The 16088-nt window shown below is 53.5% G+C and overlaps 4 protein-coding genes across 4 annotated transcripts; 3 read left to right on the forward strand and 1 right to left on the reverse strand.

Moving 5' to 3' along the window:
* Positions 1-3154: 3154 nt before the first annotated feature.
* Positions 3155-6201, forward strand: ATG1 (Serine/threonine-protein kinase ATG1; the record flags this gene model as incomplete). The annotated part of the gene is made up of 3 exons (XM_036633332.1): positions 3155-3289; positions 3415-5995; positions 6050-6201. 3 exons carry the CDS (start codon positions 3155-3157, stop codon positions 6199-6201), a joined length of 2868 nt encoding a protein of 955 aa, XP_036501945.1.
* A 3280-nt stretch (positions 6202-9481) lies between these two features.
* On the reverse strand, positions 9482-10105 carry CGCS363_v001484 (uncharacterized protein; the record flags this gene model as incomplete). Its single annotated transcript, XM_036633333.1, has 1 exon — positions 9482-10105. One exon carries the CDS (start codon positions 10103-10105, stop codon positions 9482-9484), a length of 624 nt encoding a protein of 207 aa, XP_036501940.1.
* Positions 10106-11883: 1778 nt separating this feature from the next.
* On the forward strand, positions 11884-12526 carry CGCS363_v001485 (uncharacterized protein; the record flags this gene model as incomplete). The annotated part of the gene is made up of 2 exons (XM_036633334.1): positions 11884-12210; positions 12311-12526. The coding sequence occupies 2 exons, from the start codon at positions 11884-11886 to the stop codon at positions 12524-12526; spliced, it is 543 nt and encodes a 180-aa protein (XP_036501939.1).
* Positions 12527-13898: 1372 nt separating this feature from the next.
* Positions 13899-14729, forward strand: CGCS363_v001486 (uncharacterized protein; the record flags this gene model as incomplete). The annotated part of the gene is made up of 1 exon (XM_036633335.1): positions 13899-14729. The coding sequence occupies one exon, from the start codon at positions 13899-13901 to the stop codon at positions 14727-14729; it is 831 nt and encodes a 276-aa protein (XP_036501942.1).
* Between the last annotated feature and the right edge of the window lie 1359 nt (positions 14730-16088).

A 16088-nucleotide genomic window follows, 5' to 3' on the forward strand; every position in this document is an offset into this window, starting at 1 on the left:
TCACTGCCTCACACTTCAGCATCCGTACTATGAAAGGCAAAGCAGAACCAGAAGGGACGAGCGGCCAGGCGAGAGGTGTTCCAGCCGCCAAAGTGTATCGCCGACGGTGCTACTGTGCTGTGATCATAATCATAGGTAGTGGAAATGGAGGTAAGTACCTCTGTACCTCCCTAGGTGCTGCACGGGGGAAGCTACACCTGACCTCGGGAACCCAGTGACATCCAGCGACACCCACGCGAGTGAGCGTGAAGGGTGAGGGTTGGTTTGACATTGATGAGGAAAGAGGCTTGGACGACGGCATGGCTTCGAGGCGTTGCTGTTGCTTCATACTGCGCATAGGGCTCGAGAGAGGTATTCCATGGCAACGTGAGATGAGCAATAACAACAACACCCAGAGAGAACTGACTGACGCTCGGCTCGGCTCAGCTTAACCCAACCCAGGGACCTACCCTTTTCTCTCTTGATCGTCAAGACCGTGGATACATACATACGGTCTGGAGAGTTCCCTGAAGGTGCAGGCAGAGTGCAGACCAAGTGCCAGAAAATAGAGGTGCCAGGCCAGATGCGCTGTCGGCGCTTTCCCAAACACGGAAGTTAGGCGAGTTCGGGGAGTGGACCTGCCTGGCAATCTGGATGCAAACACCGAAACGGCTTCCGAGATCTGTCACTGGTTTGACAACAGCAAGAGGACGGTAAAAAGGTACATGCCGAGGACCCAAAAAGGAGATGGGGTTCTGGGCAGAGAGGGTGACAAAAAGAGAGAGAGAGAGAGAGAAGACGGCAGGATAAAGAGACAGACACAGAGACACAGACAGAGACAGAGACACCAGACACCTGGGGCAACAGGACAGGGCAACTGGGCTGGGCTGGGCAGGTTGTTGCGAGTGTCTTATCGCGATACATGAGCCTTATCGCGCCATGATGGCATTTGAGTGCTGCAGCAGCCAATACCCCTACCTTTTCTACCTCCATACCTAGGTAAGGTGCCTTGTCGCTCTAGTGTATGCGAATGCACCACTGCGTAAGGTGCTGCGCGACCGAGACCGGACTTGTACAGGCTAGGTATCCCTCTCCAATCACATCCCCACTCCACGGCCAGAAAGGCACCAAAGAGACCCCTGATCAGTGACCACGAGGATACGAGCGGGGCGGCCGCGATGCACCTGCATTGGCTGTTCCAGCGTCCGGAGCGGCAACACTGAGGCACAAAGATACGTATCTTTCATAAGGTACCCTGGGTGAGGAACCTTTCCCGAGTATACTTCTGAGAGCAAGTACTTTACAAGCCGGGAAGTACATGGGCTGCTTCTCCACATCAACCGCTGCGCAGCGCATCACGAGCCCCGAACCCAAGGAACAGACGCCCAGGATAGGTCACTGTCGTCGCTTGTTGGATGTGGTCACTGGACGAGTCCCTCTCTCTCGCAATGCTTTGTATTGTTCTCACACCTCACCTTGGCCGAATCACATCACCCTCGACGTGCTATTGCTGTTGCTGCCGGTCCCCCTTCTTTTGAACAATACAGTACACTCACCACCTGAACCCCCAAAAAGGCACACCGGCACAGCTCAGACTTGCGGCAGCTGGCCCATTTCTATCTGTAAACCCAGAATCCAGCATCTAGATCGACTCATACAGCTTGCTTCTTCGTCGTCGCCTGCTGTCCCACCCGCCGGCATCACATCGCAAATCGCATATCGCATCCGCTATCCACATCCGCCCACCGCACATCCCGACTTGACTTTCTGGGACCTGTTTGTGTCTCTGTCTGTCTGTCTGTCTGTTCGTGTTCGATAGACCGCCCGACAAACACAGAGAGTCCATCATATCAGCGGCACCACCACCACAGCGACAGGCGACCGCATCTCGCGCTACCGTGCCGCTAAGTTAGATAGGCAGAGAGGTGCTACCCTTTATCGCATCGCATCAATCACACCCACTTCCACCTCCACGGGCCATACGCCGTGTCGTGAGGTGCACAAGGTGATCCACTCTGGACTCGCTATCTAATCGGCCTGATCCACTTCCACCTCGCTCCCCATCCCATCCATCCTCTCCATCCTCGTCACTTGTCTCTGTTCCTGCTGCTCCTGCTGCACCTGTCACTCTCCTCGGCGCGTCCCTTCTTCTACATCCTCTGCCCATCTCCTCGTCCACCTCTCCCTCTCTCTTCCTCTATCCTCGCCTTCAACTTCGACCTCGACCATTTTCTTCCCCCCCCCCCACCGGCCCTACCGCGCGCCCTTCCACACCCACGAAATCCCTCGACTTCTCTGCCCTATCTTCTCTTCTCGGCTTGCCCTCGTGCGCCTACATCACCGATTTCCCGGACCCCGTTTGTACCGCTGCCGTTTGTCCTCCCGTCCTCACTACACCACTCGCCTCTCCATCAGGGTACAAACAAAGTACAAACCACTGCGTCCTTGATAGCTCCGAGTCATTAGCTTGATCTTGGACTTTGCCTGACTCTTACTCCCAAAAGGTACACTCTTCCTCCAAACTCTCCAATACCTTGCTTTGAGAGCCTCAAACCGTTGGGTACTTCCCATGGGCCAAGCTAGCCTCCTGTTCTAACGCTCACCGTCCATTCGTATTAGTCACAACAGGACTCCTCGAGGCGTCTCCCACCTTCTCCCACTTCGCCTCCGATCGCCTCTCTCTACATAACCTCATCCTCAAAGCCACTTCGTCGGCCCATCTTTCACCGTGGTCGACTTGCATCCCGTCCTCCACCTATCGACCGTGTTGTCGAGACGATACCGCCGCCTTCCTGCACTCTCCGTACACGGACGCCACGACGGTCCCCGCTTCTACCCTTCGAGCGCTTCCTCGACTCTGCATCGACCTGGTGTGCGTGCGCTCCCGACCTATCGGATAGCTGCCGCCTTGTCTACCGTACCTGCCTACCTTACCGAAGCAACACATTCAGGGTTCTCGCCGCTGCTCGAAGCTCTGCCTGCTTCTTTTGACTTGCCTTCTACACCCATTTGATCATCACAGATCCATTTCCAGCATTCTCTCTTGCACGACCCTGTATGTGTACATGACGACGCCACCCGCCGCCGACGTCTTTCGCATAGCATAGGCCCCTCGGCCTGAACACACTCCGCCCGAAGTCGCCCCTGTTCTTGACAACTTCAACAGGCGATCAAAATGGCGGAGAGACTCCCAACTTCGTCCTCGTCAGGACGCAGGCGACGCGAAGCCGATGCCTCCATTGGTGATTTCGTTATTGGAGGAGAAATCGGCAAGGGCAGCTTTGCCCAGGTATACAGTGGTTACCACAAGGTTCGTAAGCTCCTCGCCTGTTGTTGAGGCCTATATTGGGGCCTGTTTCTTTTGGTGCTGGTTGTTCAATTCCCGGTGACTCATAACTCGTCGATCTTGATGAGCTGACCATCATCCCTTGACAGAGCTCCAAAGCAACTGTAGCGATCAAGTCGGTCGAAACCGGACGCCTGAACAACAAGCTCAGAGAGAACCTGTATGGCGAGATTCAGATCCTCAAGACTCTGCGCCATCCTCATATCGTCGCTCTCCACGACTGTGTCGAGTCGGCAACACATATCAACCTGGTCATGGAATACTGTGAGCTTGGCGACCTGTCGCTCTTTATCAAGAAGAGGGACAAGCTAAGCACCAATCCTGCAACCCATGACATGGCGAGAAAGTACCCCGTCACACCAAACTCCGGTCTGCACGAAGTCGTTACTCGCCACTTCTTGCAACAACTGGGCAGCGCCCTCAAGTTCCTACGAGAGCGAAACTACGTCCATCGAGACGTCAAGCCTCAGAATCTGCTTCTCTTGCCATCACCCAGGTTCAGAGAAGAACACTCGCGTCCAATCTTGACTGCTAGTCAGGACTCATTGATTCCTAATGCCGGCTTGGCCTCTCTGCCAATGCTGAAGCTCGCAGACTTTGGTTTCGCTCGTGTTTTGCCATCTACTTCGCTTGCGGATACTCTTTGCGGTTCGCCACTGTACATGGCCCCTGAAATTCTCCGTTACGAGCGATACGATGCCAAGGCCGATCTTTGGTCTGTTGGTACGGTGTTGTACGAGATGATCACCGGACGTCCTCCTTTCCGTGCTAGGAACCACGTGGAGTTGCTCCGGAAGATTGAAAGCGCCGAGGATCGGGTTAAGTACCCGAAAGACCTTGTCGTCAGCAAGGAACTTGTCAAGCTCATCAGCAAACTTCTGACAAGGGCGCCTGTCGAACGCATGAGATTCGAAGACTTCTTCAATGACCCGATCGTAGTCGGCCCCATTCCCGGAGTGGTCGAGGACGACATTCCAAAGCCGGAGGTCAAACCTTCCAGAGACCTTCGATCCCTCGGCAGGTCCGACTCAACATCTTCGCTGTCTCGCCGCTTATCCTTGCGCCGTCAGACCGAGAATGAAACTGTACGTGAGGAAGGTGAATCGCCAAGGTCGCCCCGTGAGAAACCCCTGAGATCTCCCAGGTTATCAGGTCCGAGTGAAGGCCGCGCTCAGCAAGCTGCCGATGCGACAGCTCGTGTAAGCCAGTCACCAGGACAGGAAACTGGGGACGGACTTGGCATTCGACGTCCCGCTATGCCACAACCCTCCACCTCAGCACCTGCTCGTCCACACAGGCTGTCAAATGCAGCCATCAACCGACCTGCCGCCCGCGCATCTGCGTCGCCTCCGACCTCATATCTCAATGAGAGAAAACTGCGGCCGGTCACGGAGAGAAGTATGACGGAGCAAGAAAAGGCGGCTCAGGATGTTGCCTTTGAAAGAGACTACGTTGTCGTTGAGAAGAAGCACGTGGAGGTGAACGCCTTTGCAGATGAAATGGCGGCTAATCCGCGCTTGACTTCTCTCTCACCCAAGACCGGGCAGATGATTCGTCGCGCCACACAACAGGGTCCTCCGACTTCGACCACAGGTGCAGGCCGTGTGCAGCCTTCAAATGCCGTGCAGATCGCCTCAGGCAAGGGACGCCACGATCGTCGTGACTCTTACGATAGCAAAAACTTCTCGGCAAGCCCCACGACTCAAGGATTCATCGCCAAGGCGATTTCAGATGCCAGCGTTCGTCTGTTCGGCTTCAAGGTCCCACAACATGTTCTGGGCGGCAAGGGTGCCTCTCCGCCTCTCTACAGTCCATTCCCCGCGTACCCGACACCATCGGGTCCCGTTGCGCTGATTGGTGACGGCAAGCAGAGCGCACCGGTTGACGAAGATGCTCGAGCTGTGAAACTGATTCAGGATTTCGCCCATCGCAGTGACTGCGTCTATGGATTTGCTGAGGTGAAATACAAGCAGCTTTTCCCGCTTGCCCCCTCTATGGATCACGGTCTTGGTGGCGCGCCTGCCGACCAGTTGACGGGAGAGGAGGACGGGCTCACCATTGAGGCCGAAGTCCTTCTCTCGGAAGAGGCCTTGGTTCTTTATGTCAAAGCTTTGACGCTGCTTGCCAGGGCCATGGACGTTGCAAGTCTCTGGTGGTCGCGAAAGACTCGCGGTGACTCCACGGGCGCTGCTGCTGCCGAGGTTTCCAAGGAGAGCCTTGCACAACGCATCAACTCGACCGTACAATGGGTCCGGGGCCGCTTTAACGAAGTCTTGGAGAAGACGGAGGTTGTCCGGCTCAAGCTCATTGCCGTCCAGCAGAAGCTCCCTGATGATCACCCAAGCCACCCGAGCAACCACGGGGGAGAGTCTGCTTCCTCGACCGCGTCCGGCACGAGGGATGTCTACCTCACACCTGGTATCAGCGCGGAGAAGCTTATGTACGACCGAGCCTTGGAGATGAGTCGTACGGCAGCCATCGATGAGATTACAAACGAGAACCTTGAAGGCTGCGTTACCTACTACGTCACTGCCATTCGTATGCTTGAGGCTGTCCTAGACAACGATGAGGACACGGTCAAGCGAAGGTACTCCGCCTCGAGCAAGGAGCTTGTTCGAGACGAGGTATCTAGCGATCTGGACAGTGACGACCAACAGGTTGTTAATCGAAGTAAGTCTCTCTGCCCTTATTACTGCGATCCATCAGCAAGCTAACAACCCGCAGTGATTCAAATGATTACTGGGCGCCTGTCGACCGTCCGCAAGAAGATGGCGATGATTGCCGAGGCATCGCGATCTCAACAGGCTATGCAGCTTCCAGTGCGGAAGCGAAGTGGCGATGTTACGCCGCGCAGCGTGCCCTCATATGCTTCTTAAAGGGAAGCTGGCACCAATCGTAGCATGGCTCACATTGACTGGAACGACTTTTAAAACAACACATTCTGCCTCACGGCCACGAACTTTTACTTCTGCTTTACATGGGCCTGGAGGATTCCTGTGACACGAATCTCGGATGGCAAGAGAATTCGGACAGGAGAACGGGTCAGACTTTTCATGCATCGGCGTTGGGGAAGGCAAACCGGCATATCATCGGTTCCAACCATTTCTTTTTCATCAAGGCCTGTTTTTTTACTTCTTATTATCTCCATTGGCGTTGGGAATCTGCAAACTGCGAGTGTTTCTTCCGCAGCCACGGAACAATCACGGCAGTTCTTTTTTTGGCGTCCGCACGAGGGCAGGGAAGGGAAAACACAGTACCTTGAACCGGCATAGCAGCTTGGCTTTCATTGTGTTCTTCTCGTCACACCAGGATGGCCACGGAAGGATGATGGCAGGGTTACGGCCGTCCTGCTGAGAGGCGGTACGTTGGACACTAACGGATGAATGTTGCATACCCTTTGAGGTTTTGCTCGCAGACACTGGATCTGCTTTCCTTTCTAGTTGTGTCAAAAATGAGATAACATTTTAGCCACATGCTCTTGCTCCGTGATGAATCTTGTGTAAACTCATGTGTATTGTCGCGTCTGGCAGGTGAGTGTCACTATCTTGACCATCATCCAAAGAAAGTAGACTAACACCAAAACATCAGTTCATTGACCAAGGTAGGATTGCGCTATGCCTAGACCCCGCAAAACAGGGATCCCAGGTACGTCGGAACGCCTGCCGGCGTCGGAGGTGAGCGAAAGTGGATCTCATCACCCCAAAGCCGACCTCATGCGCCCCGGATAACGCAGACAAGTTCATGTCTTACAAGATGTTTCACTGATACCCATTTGCAGCTCTTTAGCTTCCGTGTTGTGCCACCTGTAGACAAATTCCAGGTCGAAGAGTCAAAGGGTATCAAAGCCTCAAGATGCCGGTTGGGCAGCGGAGGTCCAACGTTCGGCGGAGCAACGTAACGGCCTGTCATCGGTGCAAGTCTCGCAAGCAGCGGTGCGACCAGAACATCCCGGCGTGCTCCAATTGCGAGCGCGCCGGCGTGGAGTGTGTGGGCACCGACATTGACGGCCGAGTGGCGCCCAGAAGGTCGGCCCTTCTTCCCTTCCGGCGCACACCTCCGGAAACACCATTCCGTTGCCACGTAACTAACTAGACCGGCACATCAGCTACATCAAGAGCTTGGAGGATCGCATCGCCCAGCTGGAAACGCAGTTGATGTCACACGGTCTCCGGGACCAGAGCCATGATACGCCAACCTCTGTAGACTTCTCGGCGGTCGTCACTCATGGCGTGTCCAACTCGCCCTCTTCGCAAGGCCACAATAGCCAGGCGGACGAGGACCTCGTCGGTCAGATTGTCCTCGACTCACTCCGGGCAGACCACTTCTCCAGTGCAATAGCAAACCACAATGGCCTCTCGCTGCTCAACTCTCTGCTGTCGGGCCCCATCACCAAAGTCTCGCGGCCCGGGCTTAGGTCAGACCACCGCACCCTCTTCGAGGATCTGCCGTACGAGACGCGGATAGACATTCCGCGGGGCGAGGCCGCCAGCCGGCTTATAGACACGTACTTTGAGCACTGCGACTTCTTCTCCCCCATCCTCCCGTCAAAGGAGCATCTGGCCGCAATGATGGAGCCCCTGTACGACGCTGCTGCGCATAACCTACCGCCCGGTGGCAGTCGCTCGCTCTCAAAGGCGAAGTTCAGGGCGTCCATGATCTTCGCCACGGCGATCCTCCTCATCAACAGAACGGACCCGTCGGTGCCCGTGGAGAGGTCCCACGTGTACTTCGCCGCCGCGATGCACATGCTCTCCCAGGACCCGGCCGCCGTCTGCACCGGCGACCTCGACCACCTCGTCGACCTGCTCCTCATCGTGCAGTACTGCTGCTTCAGCCCGAACCTCACCGCCGCGTGGCACTTCCTCGGCCTCGCGACCCGCCTCGCCGTCGAGCTGGGCCTCCACAACGAACGGCAGCAACGACAACACGGCGCTTCTGCCGCCGCCGCCGTCGCTCTGGACCCGGCCCTGGTCGAGGAGCGGCGCTGGGTGTTCTGGGCGACGTACACCTTCGAGCGCAACCTCTGCGTCATATTAGGTCGGCCCTTCTCGATCCCGGACGAGGCCATCGAGACCCCGCTGCCCCCGGAGCCTCTCGGCAACCCGCAGCGGGCGCAGGCGTTGCACCTGATCAAGGCGCGCCGCTTCGAGTCCGAGATCTACGCGACGCTGCGGCAGCGGCAGCCCGCCGGCGCTCCACTGGACAAGCCCGCCTGGCGCGCGAGCATCACCGCCCGGCTGCGCGAGTGGTTCGCCTCTGTGCCCCCGCTGGACTGCGCGGGCGGCAGCAGCCAGCTGATGCCGCAGCAGATCTTTGGCGGCTTCTTCCACAACGCGTTCGTGAACGTGTACTACCCGTCGCAGCACTTCCCGGACCTGAGCGCGGCGGACGTGGGGGCGCTGGCGCGGCATGCGACGGAGAGCGTGGCGTGCTACAAGAAGTCGTTCCGGTCGCGCGAGCTGCGGTTTTACTGGCGGTGTATCCATAGTCTGTTCAAGGCGGGCGTGGCGCTGGTGTACTGCATCCGCGTGGCGGCGACTCTCCCGCAGCAGCAGCAGGGGGAGGAGGAGGAGATGAATGTGCCGAATTTGGTGGATACGGTCAATGACTGCTCGTCCATCATCTGGGCCATGGTCGAGCGGTATCCGCAGGGCCAGGCGTACCGGGACGTGTTTGAGAGTCTGGTCAACTCGGTCCTGGGCAAGGACGGCGGCGACCAGGTGCAGCAGCAGCAGCAGCCGTCTTTGGTTCAGCAGCAGCAGGCGAGTGCCGGTGACGAGCAGGAGCATTCCATCTTTGACTCGTTGTTTGCGGCGGCTTCGGAGGATACGGATCTGCCGTTTACCGCGATCGAGGCGCTGTCTTGGGGGTTTGCGCAGCCGTCTCCTGCTGGATGAGGTTGAGTGGCTTTTGCCGGCTTCTTATTCCTTGATCCGGTGGCTTGCTGCCAGCCCAAGGTAATCAAGACATCGACAGCGCTGTAAAAAGTCGCTTTTGCTGAGAGGCAAGAGATGTTGCTTGTGGCAACACCGAAACACCAACAATCTTGAGTTTAGAGTTGAGAACAGCAAAGTCGTTTTTCATGAGACGTCAACCAGGAGACAGGCCAGTGTTCAACGGCAGGGTAATCTTCGGTATTTGGATGAGGGCACACTACTAGCATGTCTCGAACACCTCATCCTCAAGATTTTCTCTCTTTACATTCAACCTCTTCGGCAGAAGTCTCTTCCAGTATACCTCCTCTTCCTCCACTTCATCCTCAACCTCACAGGGCTTCGGCAACGCCCACCCCTTCAAATCCACCTCTCCGACAGCCACCCCGCAAATATCCCTCCTCCTCCCGCGCCTCCCCTCCGCCAACAACTCGCCAGCCAACCTCACCGCATCCGCGTCTCCGACGCCTCCCGTCTCCGCCGCAATCCAATCGCCCGCCTGCGCCCCCGAGATCTCGTCCCGGCCCCAGTCCGCACTCTCGAGCAGCCGCCGCACCAGGCACACGCCCCCGACGCGCCTGCAGCGGCCGCACGGCCCGGACGATTTGAGCTTCTGCTCGGAGGTGAAGAACTCACACCGGGCGCTGGCGAGGGCGCACTGCAGGCACTTGCCCGGCGTGCACTCACGGTAGAATACGGGCGGTAGGGGTGCGCGAGAGGAGGGACTTGATGGGGAGAGGAGGGGGAGGCCGTTGAGGTACTGCAGTTTGGGACGGATGGGCGGTGGTCGTCGTGGCTTGGATGTGTGCTGGGCTTCGTCGCTGTTGTCAGGTTGAGAGGGTTTCATGACGTTGGTTAGTATATGGGACAAACTCGGTTTGTATTAGAGTCGCACGTGTTGAATCAGCCGGAAGGGTTTCTCAAAACTCTTAAAAGGTTGCGAGGAAGATAGGATGTTGACTCTGCCGACGGAGTTGCCATCAGGCCCCGGCAGCTATGTTCAAATACAGGTTGTAAGTCAGATCCTATGTGTTTTGATGACCGACGAATCATTCCATTTTCGTTTAAGCAAACAAAGAGAGAACATTAATAATGAACCCCCAGGCCAATGGGTCCTTATCCTACATCAGCCTCCATTGTTCAAAGCTGGTCGTTGACATGATCGGCTTTGACATGCTCGGTATTCCCATTTGGTTTTCCGGCCCCTGTATCGACACTAAGAACCCAAGTTTACAAAGAAACCGATAACATGAGTGCCAAACAACACCGCAGAAGAGGATGTGATGGCTTCAACTTGAGGAGGGCTTGATATCCCTCTAGGTTAAGCCAAAACACTCTCTGAATTATACTGCACGTCATTTTTAGCCCCAAGAATATCTCACAATATTTCATGTTGATCTAGAATGCATGCCTTTACTAGGAGATGCAGCTATTGCGCTATCATCGCGATGCCAGCCTGAGTGTGAGGATACCATGCCGTACAAGCACCAAGTACTGTCGTCATTTTCTTACCAAAATCCTCCCAGGCATCGGATTGCGACGGCAGTAACGCGGGTCTATTTACAGCAACAATGATGATCAACTTGGCCAGATCCAAACAAAGCTGAATGCTCTACAGAGTAGCTCAACAGCTCAGCTAATGAAGTGTTGCATTGGGGGCGAAGACATAGAGCAGCTTCAACTAGGCCCCTTGCTTCAAGACCAGGATCAATTCGGTAACATTCCCCAACTTTCTCAAGGTCATGATGTGTAGGCTTTTTGATTTACCGTGGAGAATTTGCTTGAAAGTTGCTGCCTGCGTGCACAGGGGGTCGCAGTAAGACAACCGCAGATCGCTTGTTAGGGTCTCAAAGCTTGTTCTGTTGCTGCCTTGCAGATCATCGGCTTGGTTGAGCGAGCATGTTACATCGGAACTCGGGAGCGATGCAGGTAAGAATATCCCGATTGAAGATGAATGCATGTTTAGAAAAAATAGTTGGAAGATTTCAATATGGTCACACAATTAGTGTCATGTGATACTACTGCTGTGGTGGTTTGTCGCAACACTGGTTGGACGATATGTCCCCGGCGTCATTTGCGAAGCATCGAGCATAAGCACTAGTTTCTACCGTGAACTATGATATATGACTTGAGGTCGACCAAAGATGATATTCGTGAGTTTGGCACTGGTCTCGGAATCTCACGATCCTTGGCAGTGAGACAAGGCCCTCAAGACTGGCCCCGAAGCTTATACCTTGAGTATGCCAAGACGTGAGTAAAAGCCGCCAGGATTTAGTTACAACATCACCTCAGCCCTCTTTCAATAAGCCGGCCGGTAGATCATTGAATCCTTCAGGATGCAATTGTGACCGCGGCTTGGCAAGATCAACCATGAGGCAGTGCACTGTGCCTCGCGATGATCGACGATGGGCGAGATGATCCATTTCTCACAACAACACCCTGAGCTGAAATGTATGCGACCATGAATCATCAGCAACACTGTATTTTCACGACCTTGAAGATATTATAAAAGTGTCGGCCTCTTCTCCTCTTTTCCCGTCTCTTCAATTCCACAGATCATCAAACATTTCAGAACCCAAAGTCCAAGAATCTTCTTCCACTCCATCTCATTACTGCTTTTACATCATGAAGTCCTTCAACCTCCTCGCTACTCTCTTGGCCGGTGTCTCCGCAGTCTCCGCGGCAGCCCTGCCGAGCGCCATAGACGCCCGCGAAGTCGCCGACGGTTTCTATCAGGTGTCCACTGATGATTCCGGCAACACAAAGACCACTTTCAAGCCCTGGGATGAAGTTGTCACGACCTCGGTCAGAGAGCGGTCGCCTCTTGAGAAGCGCAGAGAGGACTGCGGTCCCGGGTCCGTCAGCACTGGCGAAGCGGACGATGCGAACACCTGCCTGATCAACGGCTTCAGCGGGGAAAATGTGTACTTGGAAAAGAATGCCTGGTCATACGTAAGTTTCCCAGTTTCCGTACCCCCAATAGTTTCGCATCCAGATCTATCTCTTGATGGGTCCATGATCGGAAATGGCAACAGACTAACCCAGATTACAGTGCGTTCGAGGCAACGTCGTCTCCTTCATCTGCCCTTACAGCCAAGGCTACAAAGGCAAGGCGGACATCAAGGGGACTTGGTCTTATGTCAAGGGGCACTGCGGGCCGAGCAAAATGGGCTATGCGCAGGTCTCCAACGGCATTGGTGACTGGACTGCTGGGTATGCTACCAAGGATGATCATTTCTGCACTGCGGACTTCAAGGTTGGATCTTAGAAATGTCTTCCCCTTTTAATCATTACATATAGAAAGACGTGGTTCGTCTTTAACTAGTTGAAGATGCCACTAGCAAGATGAATGGTCAGCAACATCGTATGTAGTCATCTGAATGCTCATCACATTTCACCATGGGATGTACTTCTAACCATGAAAAATGAACAAAAGAAATACAGTGCGTTGTTCTATGTATAATTGCCTGTTTTCAAATGCGTTTTCCTCCAATTTCTATACCAAAACGCCGAATCGTTGCCTTCATTCATCTTCATCTTCATAATCAGCATCGTCATCATCATCATTACCCTCCTCCACCTCCGTTTCTTCATCCTTAGCTCGCTGCTGCAACTGCTTTGCCCACTTCTTCCCGCCCAAGTTTTCTTTTTTGGCCATCCGGATTACTTTGGCTTGAACTGACTTATCGCTCCTACCCAATCTGGCTCCTATCTCCTCATAATCCTTTCCGGCAGCAAGCATCTCTTTGACGGTAGCAACTTCGCCTCTGCCCCACATCTTCTGCGGCCTAGCCCCCGGCAGGAAACTCATACACTCCGTTGCGTTGACAGCGTCCGCCCCCCTTTTTTTTCCCCGCTTATGCAAAAACATGAAAAAAAGCCAATTTTACGCTGTGACGCGCATTTCTCTGCATCGCACGCAAAACGCGTCAAAGTCATCACCAACACCTCAATTGCCGTCAATCACTATAGTCCCAGTAGTATTCAAACGTATAACTACACGATAGAGACATAAGGTGTGTATTTCATGCTTCCGTAGCAGTCAATCTACCCATCGAGGCATTGCCAACCCAGCTAGTCACCTCATCCCCATACCATTCGACCAACAAAAGGTCTATTTTCGTCATGAGAGATCAAGATGACATTTGCTGAGGAACAGAAGAAGAGACCTGCTGTATGACTTTATATATCTACTCAGCATACGGTTTGTATGGCTCTGAGTAATATATAAGCATACCAAGGGGCTTGATACGGTTCTTCAGAGCAAATGCTTTGGCAGTCAACAGGATTAATGACTCTCCTGATAGCTCAGCTTGTTCACGATATTGAGCAAGAGTCTACTGCTGTATAGATTGTGCCCTGTTACTTACAGTTTGCCGCTGGTCAGTACATGTCCGTGGTTTATTATATCAGATACATCGAGAAAGACGCCGGGCGACGACGACGATACAATGGCGCCCAGAATATCGAATCTACAGCTATCGACGATCGCGATGATACTGCCATTCGAAGACCAAAAGACCCACGAGCTGGCAAGTATCGTTGGCTGTACCGAACGAACGATTCGACGACATAGATCACGACGTAATATCACTGGCGAAGTGCAGAGATATAAGAGGTGCCGCCAGAGTCGACAAAAGATGGAAATATGGCATCGTACAGAGCTTCTTGAACTACTGCAGTACCGCAGCGATCTATCTCTTGAAGAGATGCAAGATTTCCTATTTGAAGCCTTCGAGATCCAGATCAGTCGTTCTGCAATCAGTCGACAGTTAAACTCAGCTGGCTGGACGAACAAGAAGTCCAAGATTATTGCTGCTCAGCGAAGTGACGAACTACGATACGAGTACTTGTACCGTATACGACGATATCGCCCCGACCAGCTGGTATTCGTCGACGAATCCGGCGTCAATAAGGATACTGGGATACGGAGGACTGGATGGGCGCCGAAAGGGCTTGCTGCGTTTCGAACTGCAGAGATTGATCGGTTTCAGAACTCTCGCGTACAGATCCTGCCAGCCCTCACGTTGAGCGGTATCCTACACTTGACTACGTATTATGGTACGACTGACGGCGATGGGTTCTTTCGTTGGCTACAGGAGTGCCTTATCCCGAAATGTGGGCGTTTTCCAGAGCCAAACTCTGTCATCGTTATGGATAACCTCTCCTGCCATCGTATACCTGAAATCGAGGGTTTATGCCGGGTATCAGGTGTCCATCTCGAGTTTCTGCCTCCGTATTCACCAGACTTCAACCCCATCGAAGAGTACTTCGGCGATCTAAAGCGATACATCAGGAAGACGTATTCGAAGTGGAACAACGATGAGAATGACACTCGGGATTTCATGGAATATCTACGTGACTGCGCTATGGAGATTGGGTATCGTCTACCCCAGATCGAGGGCCATTTCCGCCATTCGTTCGTCAACTTTGATGGGACAGAGCATATATTTGACGATATCGAACTATAAAAGGGAGGATTTGCTGCCAATATTGAACATCAGCAAGCAATCCAAATTTTCATCGTGCGTTCGCGCGCAATAGATCTTAATCGTGTCGTCATATGATGGTCAATCATCAAATCCATGATTGTAGCCAACAAGATTGCCAAAAGGTTAGCCACAAGCGCACCAGAACACAAAAAATATACCGTCGTCCATTGTTTTCGTCGGTAGCTACGTATACATATCAATTTTGCCTGTATAACGGCTGAAACGCGTTGTTGATGCTTGTGACGATGATTTGTGATGATGACACGTCATCACGATCAGAGACTTCAACCATAGTCAGAGACTTCAACTGCCCCTAACCAGTATCGGGATGGACCGAAGTGTATTGTTTGCAGATCCAAAATAACAGTAATTCTATTGCTTTTATACGTATAGAGCGGCAGTGTTGAATCTACGGCTATGGGTAGACTTTTCCGTGGTTGAACACGTCATGCAAAAAAATCGCGCATACAGTCAAACTTCACACCACTCTTGCTGTATCACTCTTCTTCGTTATCCTCCTCCGAGTAATACGTCTCTGTTGACGACGTATCACTCGAGATTTCAATCTGATTGTCCTCATCGCCTTGCTCGATTTCGTCTTGTTCGATCTGTAACTGCGTGGGCAGCATCTGCGACGCTGACAGCAGTGGTGACGAAACGAAACCAAAGAGTTCCGAAACGCCTACAAAGTTAGCCATATTCGACAGTAAACAGCTCTATATACACTCACCACGTCGACCAACTTCAACTGGCGTACCACGGATCTCTTGCTCGATGGATTGACGTGGCACTAGGGCGTCGATATGTCGGGATGACCCCAACTCGCCTGAAACTAGCGCCGCAGAGTTTTCAACTGGCGCCGCCGCCGTCCCTCCTGGCAATCCAGCGTATATTCTTGTATAAACATCTCCTTCTGACTCTCGATGGTTTGAATGAAGTTCAGAGTGAGATACCACGTCGGAGAGGGCGTCAGACTGCCCTCCGTAGTAGGCGCTGTTGTCTATGAAGGATTTGATCGAGTTCCTGACATCTTCGGTAAGATCTTGAGTAAAACCCTGTTCAGTAAACCAAATATCTGGTAACTTGCGAATTGCCCGCAAGCTACTGTCTACTGATCGCAGTTTCTGTAGCTTCTTTCTGAACCCTTCGTCGACGTTATATCGCTTGCCGCGGACGGATATAAACCACTTGATGAAGCTGGCCACTTGATCTAGAGCTTTTCGAGGCGAATCCGGTACCACTGGCGAGGACGAACGAATCGGGAGTGCGATACTTGGTTGACGAGTGCTTGGAAGGTTCAATGGCGGAAGAGTTGGCAACGAATACTGTGAGATGTTC

The sequence above is a fragment of the Colletotrichum siamense genome (genome assembly GCF_013390195.1).
Source record: "Colletotrichum siamense strain Cg363 chromosome Unknown KSG_Cg363_contig01, whole genome shotgun sequence".
NCBI classification, from domain to species: domain Eukaryota; kingdom Fungi; phylum Ascomycota; class Sordariomycetes; order Glomerellales; family Glomerellaceae; genus Colletotrichum; species Colletotrichum siamense.